This window comes from Dioscorea cayenensis, chromosome 12 (genome assembly GCF_009730915.1).
Source record: "Dioscorea cayenensis subsp. rotundata cultivar TDr96_F1 chromosome 12, TDr96_F1_v2_PseudoChromosome.rev07_lg8_w22 25.fasta, whole genome shotgun sequence".
Taxonomy (NCBI): Eukaryota; Viridiplantae; Streptophyta; class Magnoliopsida; order Dioscoreales; family Dioscoreaceae; genus Dioscorea; species Dioscorea cayenensis.
Genome location: NC_052482.1, coordinates 14,584,216 through 14,591,650, shown reverse-complemented (window position 1 = coordinate 14,591,650; position 7,435 = coordinate 14,584,216). Strand labels below are relative to the sequence as shown.

At 33.4% G+C, this 7,435-nt stretch overlaps 1 protein-coding gene across 1 annotated transcript; it reads right to left on the bottom strand.

Annotated features, from left to right (window-relative positions):
* Positions 1-621: 621 nt before the first annotated feature.
* LOC120273091 (ganglioside-induced differentiation-associated protein 2) lies at positions 622-7,145 on the bottom strand. The gene is made up of 3 exons (XM_039279738.1): positions 6,824-7,145; positions 6,481-6,745; positions 622-1,129 (listed from the first exon to the last, which is right to left on the bottom strand). The coding sequence occupies exons 1-3, from the start codon at positions 7,047-7,049 to the stop codon at positions 898-900; spliced, it is 723 nt and encodes a 240-aa protein (XP_039135672.1). The 5' UTR covers positions 7,050-7,145; the 3' UTR covers positions 622-897.
* Positions 7,146-7,435: the final 290 nt, after the last annotated feature.

The following is a 7,435-nucleotide window of genomic DNA, read 5'->3' as shown; positions in this document are numbered from 1 at the left end:
TTTTTTTTTATTTTATTGTTGTTCCTTATCTGCTCCCACTTTTATTTGCTCGTTGCGCTATGACAAAGGTATGTATTATTTAGTTTTATAAGAAAACTAATAAATTAACTATTCTAACAAAAGTAAATCAAAATTTTAGTTAATTCCCTGAAGCATTGTTTGATAATAATAATAATAATAATAATAAATAAACTGTTTATTGATTATTGCTGAATGAATAGGAATGACTTTCACATCTTCCTTATCTAGAGATTGAGGGATCAACTTTTTTTCTCATAAAATGAATGGCTTGTCCAACTTATCACAAAAATAAAATAACACAAAATGAATGGCTTGTCCATCGTATCACGAAAAAATAAAATAACACAAAATGAATGGCTTGTCCAACGTATCACAAAAAATAAAATAATACAAAATGATGGGATTTTTTTTTAAAAACATGAATAGGTAGCATGCTTTATGTGTTTGCAATACAATATCCTAAGTTTGCTAAAATAGGCATGCAATAATACAACATGAACTCCTGAAAACTAGAGGATTCTCACATTAACCACATTATAATTCAGAGATACGCAGAATCAAAAGTCAAACAGAAAAGCAGTACAAGCGAGACATCCAGACTCAAACAAAAGGCCAGAAAATGATATTTACATTTTTATCCAGAGTTCCATAACTATCTCTTGTTAAAACTTGTAAAACATGAGCAAGTTAACATTTAATATGACCACATTATTTCAAATCGGCTTGAAGAAACGCATCACATAGTTCACAAGCATTACAAGCAACTTTTAAATAGATACATACCTCACAGCTGCAGTCGTACAATTTCGAAGTAAAAGCATATGTTTCATACTACCACAATAATACGATGAGCATGTAAGCATTTAGTAAGTAGCATCACATGTATTGTCGCGGAGCCCATTTATCTTCATACCTTCCAAATGAGTAGTCAACAGAAGGCACCTCCGTTATATGGAGTGTATCTGGCTCTATGCCATAATCTGTCAATGGTCTATGTTCAAGAACATCATCATGGCGTTGCACCAACTCTGGAATTTCGACCTGCCCTTTCTTTATATCATCCCACAGATACTGCAATCGACTGACATACTTGATTTTCCAGTACAGCCTAAAAGAGGAAAAAAGAAAAAGTTTGATATTAAAGTTCAATAGTAAAAACCATGCAATCTGATGCATACCATTATGAACAAGTGCCAACAATATACAGAGCAGTTATTTGAATATGAAATTAGTGGTGCTCATTGAAATTTGGGAAACTTCAGAACATCATGAACAAGTTATCAATCAAAATACCATAACTATCAACTCCGTAAAGTATGTAGAAATGAAGAAGATGAATTACAGATAGGGCTGTCCAATGATTGAGACTCTTGTGGCCTTCTTGGGATTTAGCTCAACATTAGTTCACTTGTGTTTTTAAATTATCCATAGTTTTTAAAAATATAAGCTGTTTGATCATTTCACACAGAACTCAAATCCAGCTCTAAGGCCCATGTCAAACTGGAACCGAGCTTACAAGAAATCAATCAAGACTATAAAATTAACTGAAGCGTAATCAAATTAATCAAACAGTTTTTCTGCTTTGCACCACACTCAAAGTATCAGCAAAGCTGCAGTAACCTTCTAAACCATCTATCGTTTCCAAGATAACTGAGAGCCCTTTCCACATAAAACTATACAACCCTAGTTACAGGAAATCAATCAAGACTATAAAATAAACTGCAAAGCATTAGTCAGCAGTTTTTCTGCCTTACACCAAACTCAAAGCATCAGTCAAGTGCTGCACTCACTTATTAAATCATCTATTAAAAATTAGTATAATCAACAACAAAAATCATTTTGTTGTGTATAACATTCATACCCATTATGCTTGGGTGATCAGGGTTCAATTATTAAATTAGCTACCTTAAGAATTTGTACATGATACTAGGAACCATCGTGTGCAATTAAAGTGGCACGATCTTTGTAACAATAAATCTGCTTTAACCACTGTTATGCATTGTTAGGATTTTTGTTTGTTAAGAAGATGATGACCGATTATGCTTGTTGGTGTAGAGGCCTATTAAAAGGTCAATAGTTAAGAACTACGACAACAAACACACACAAAAGCAAGTTCCATTTAAATTAAAAAACCACACTAATTCTCAGGTCCAATAAAAGTTTCAGAAAAAAGTTTCAGGTCACTTCTTACTGAGTAACTTCAGGCAAAGTACATTATTGAATTCCTTTACACCACTAGTTTGATGTGTCAAATCACAATGCACCATGAAGGCCTATTTATCGTTATTGCAAACAGTAGACAATTCAGTGTTGCCAAAGGCGCAAGGTGCACTTAAAAAAAAAACACTCGCAGGATGAAGTAAGGCACAAATAAGTAAATAAATAAAATTATATATAATATGATATGTTATATAATATCTAAACCAAAAAATTGCTTGAAGATTAAATATCCAATTAGTTGTAAGTTCTAACTCCTACTAATCCATCTGATGGATGATATTAAAAAAAACTAATTAAATATGAGTGGTTGGCTAGTTAAAAGTTTGGAAATAGTTGACATTTAAATGCAAACAAGTTTCCAATGATTAAAAATTTTATAAAAATATTAAAAGCCTAATTAATTTAATATGAGTGCTTGGCTGGCCCTTTTTCTAAAAGTTTACTATTTACTAGAACAACATTAACTATATGTCCTTTTTTTATTTTTTTCCTACAAAAATAATCTCAAAAATAAAAAGTTGACAATCAACAGTCAATTTCAATCAGATGTGTCTTTCTAGCACTTTTTTCAAAACGCAAAAGGTGTCCTAAAATGCAAAAAAAAACGTGTGCGTCTTAGAAGATGCCTGACCTGGATAAGCTTAAGGTATCTATCATGGAAAACATAGCGCCTTAGTGCCTAGGCGTGCAGACAACATTAAGAACTAGGTGAAATTAGATATCAAGAGTCAAGATATTTGGTTGGTCATGAAAGTAAACATAACAAAATTTATTTTTCCGTCACATTTTTTGGGATTAATCTAGATAGAAACAAGAAAATTAATACAAACAGTTACTTCAATAGTGACAGGAAATTATTCCTTGTTTCTTTTAAATCAGTCATAAAGAAAATGTTGAAGAAATCATTAGCACACTCTCTGTTTATTCGAAAATTTTAAATAAAAATAACACTTAAAGTCTTTCCTACAGAAAAATGTAGATAAATTTGGCACAAGCATCCAATTTTATAAAAATAAATCAACAGATTTCATGTTAAAGAATGCTCTCCAAGAGGCCTAATATATGTATTCACCAATGTTTTGTGAAGAACACGGTGGAGCAGTGAGATTTTCAGCACAAACTACTCGATGATAGCAGAGGATTCAGTTAAACCACAAATGACAAGATCAAAGAAATAAGGGTGACCAGTTAGAGACAGGCACAGTTTGGTTAACTAAACTGACTACTTAAATTTATAGAAAAATCCAAACCAGAAGGATCAGTGACTAGTTTTTCCCTGTTCTTTTAATTTTTATTTTAATCTACTACATGAACCACCACACACAAAAGTGCAACTTTTAATCATTTTAATATATTATTGCTTATAAAATATGCTGCAGTTCATGTCAGTTAACTAACCACTACAATTTATCTAGATTGAAAGCAATACAAAAAATAGAAAAACAAAAAGCATGAATCTATTACTTAAGTTAAACAAGTTTCTTTGATTCTCATGCCCACCCTTATGGCCATTTGATGTTGTTAACATTAATGCAACATTCAAAAAACCAGACGGCATGATCTAGGGGAGCCATTGGAAATTTCATTGCAGCATAGCATTTATCATGCTTCAAAGTGAGGTATAGAGCATACAAAAAGTCAAGGGAACAAACAATAGACATGACAGTATAGGATATGTCATGCAGGTCCAAATCATAAGCATTTAAATAACTATAAATTATGGATTAAATATAATGCTGCTTAATTATCAAACAATGTGCAAAAATATATAAATTGAGGTAGAAAATTTATGAGAAGGATTCATTTAAATGACTATAAATTAATAGATGTTACTGACATTTTTCAATGAAGAATTTTTTTCTAGACGATACTCTATATTAATAAAAATGATAAATTACATGTATCAACATATAAATCAATCAGGCAGTCAACACTTACCAAATAGAAATCATTAACTATATAACATATGCTATGAAACGCTTAAGTTTTAATAGTACTACCAATCCGCTTGTTGACTTATAAAGTAAAGGGCGTAAATTGCAATATTGCCAGATCATCTCAAATCAGCATGAATATATTGTGTTTTATCATGTTATTTCCTATATGAGCATATCAGATTAAACATTCTCAGCTTTGCTAGATATTGATGTTAGTATTTGTTTATAACCCAAAATTCTAAACCATAAATCCTAGCCAGTCAAAGAACATTTATCAAGAATTTAAGCTTCAAATAAAATAAAAAAAATAAATAAATAAAAACAATAGTTGCATGTAACTCCAATTACAGTTAATTTTATTCATGTAGCAGTAATTTCAACATATTTGAAAGATGATGAATGTGGCATTTTGTGACTAGTGCTAAATATATTTGTTCAAATATCTCATATCAGCAATATCCTCATTAGTACAAGTTCTTTACATAAAAACCAAAGACAATGCAAAGTAAGTCAGGGTCAGGCTTAAGAGCCATATCTTTTGTTAGGAACTGTTGTTGCCATTGATATTTATTTTAAAAGTAATACATCAAAATACAAATAATTTAAATACCACAATAAGAAAATGTTTCTTGTCTGTAAATTTTCACTGATTCCAACCACCACTAGGTAGGCTTATGAAAATCATATAGAGATGGAACTTAATCAATGTTCAAAGTGATTCCATTACTAGATTAGGTAATATGTCATTACAGATATTAATATTTGCTTAGATAAAACTACATAAATAATTTGATTCAATAGACTAATTGGTGTACTATCTTACTCAGGAATAAATCCATTTCAATTGGTTAAGTCTTTGGAGAGAATGACTGGAGCTTCAAAAATTGTTTCTTTAAGTCAACAACTATGATTAGGCCATTCAAGCAGTGAGGAAAGACATCTTCAAAAAATGTTGCTTTTCTGTTAACAACCACACAAGATTTGGTCCTTTCTCTCAGAGAGGAAAGACCCAGGTATTGAAGCTTTGCTTTTATTGTCTTGCCTCATAACAGGCTTCTTAAGCACTCAAAGTTCAAGTATCAACAAGCCAAGGGTAAAAGATTTCCACTCCAGTCTCAACCCAAAGTCTAGATGTTTCATGTCTAGTGTTAGTCATACTTAATAACTTGAGCACATGAGATCCTACACAACAATGAGTTAGTCACTGCTAATCATAATACCAGGTTGTGTATGGAAATAAACAACAAATTATAAATATCGAAATCCATGTTTGATAGATCAGATAGCATCATTATATCAACAGAAAGGGCCTCTTATATGATCTATATCTCACAATAAGGGAACAAGAACAGAAATTTCCTTGAAAAATGTATGTGAAACAGTGAAAGTGATTGGTTTAAAGGACATTTCTTTTAAAAAATGAGAAAAAGATAGATCAAAAGAGCAAGCAGCATCAGAAATCAAAATTGATAGAAAACAAGTAATTTTCTAATTTCTTCATAGAAGCATTCAATGACTGTTAGTCGGATTCACTATATAAGGAATATAAATAACTGGAGTGCACTAACATAGATGAATATCAAAAATCATATCTTGTATACATGGACAGGAAACATTGAGAAACCATACCTGTACCCTTGAGAATATTCTAATTGTACCTAATATCCCTAAATCCATTCAATTTTGAATGTACCCTAAGTCCATGCAGCCACCAACATGCAGATAAACTCGAATAGAAAAGGCATAAGATTACCATAGACCATAAAAAAAGCCCATAAAGTTTGCATATATGCAACCGAATATGATTGTATACAAGACATTTTGTTTGAACAAGTTATTTAAGTAATTTCATTTAAAAGGCCATTCTATTTATTATTATTTACAATGAGCTATGTCTGCAATGACAACATTTTCTTCCTTCTTAATGTTGATAAACCACCATTTACTACGCCAACCAAAAGTGCACACAGTCAAACTACAAAGAAACATGCAACAACAACATTCATGGGATACATCTGAAATTTTATGCTTTCTACAAGCATATGTTTGAGATACCCTAACGCAAAACCTAGTTCAGCCTAAAACAGTATTTAGCAATCAAACTAAAGTAAGTTATTTGTATTTCACAAGTTATTAGCTTTTTCTTCTTCAGTCACATAAAAGCACCATCATTATAACTGACAAAGGAACAACCTAAACTCGCAGCAATGCAACTCAAGAGCAATAAACTCTTGAAAATCATAGATAAATACCAATCAAAAATTTTGTTTAAAAGAGAACGAGAAAGAAATAGAACGCTCACCCTCCACTCAAGAAGAGGCGGCCGAGAGTGGCAAGCAACAGCCAAGATCGAAGCCCTGGATGCAAAAAGTAGACAACTTGAAGCCTATCCTTAAAATCCGAAGGAAGATCCTCATAAATCCACCTCAACACAGAGATTCCCGGATTATTATCCTCCGATTGCACAGTACTATGAACATACAAAACACAGAACGGACCTTCCGCCAGCTCCGTGCGCAGCTTGAAGCAAACATACCTCTTCAGCCTCTCCCCACTGATAACCGGAGCTGTTCAAGCATCACCAAACAAAAAAAAAAAATCAAGAAATTACGAGGAATCAAAGAGGAGATTGGCAAGTCGAGTACCTGGGAAGAACTTGCCGACGATGCGGAGGATGCGATTGCCGGATTTGTCGGATCCCTCAACGCGGAGGGCCTGGAGGGCGTCAAGATCGGAGAAATCCTCGTCAGGGCAATCGTGCCAGACCTCATCGGCGACGCGCTCGGACGGAGAGAGGAGGGAGCGGGCGTCGACGCCCAGGTCGGAGGCGAGGACCAGCACTGAGAAGTCTTCGTTCGAGCTCCGCTCCATCGTCGGCGACTACGCTGTGGATTCCTCCGTATCGATGCGAGAGATGGAGGGTTTATTGGATTCCTCCGGCAGGGGAGGAAGACCGCACAGTTACTTGCTTCGAAAGGAACTCGAGTTGGGCCTTATGGGCTTTATTGTCTTTATGGGCATATGGATTGGGAACCCATTCAGCATGCGGCCTTTGGGCCGAAAATATATTAATTACGGCATTATTAACGAATAACGTATTTATAAAAAAAAATTTATAAGGGTCGTTTGGTTAGTGGTAATATGAAATAATTGCTAGGAATCAGGTTGGTACGGTAGCACCAATAATGTTTAAGGTTAACCAAATGACCATTATGTCAAAAAATTTTAGTAAAAGTTCACATGAAAATAATTCAATT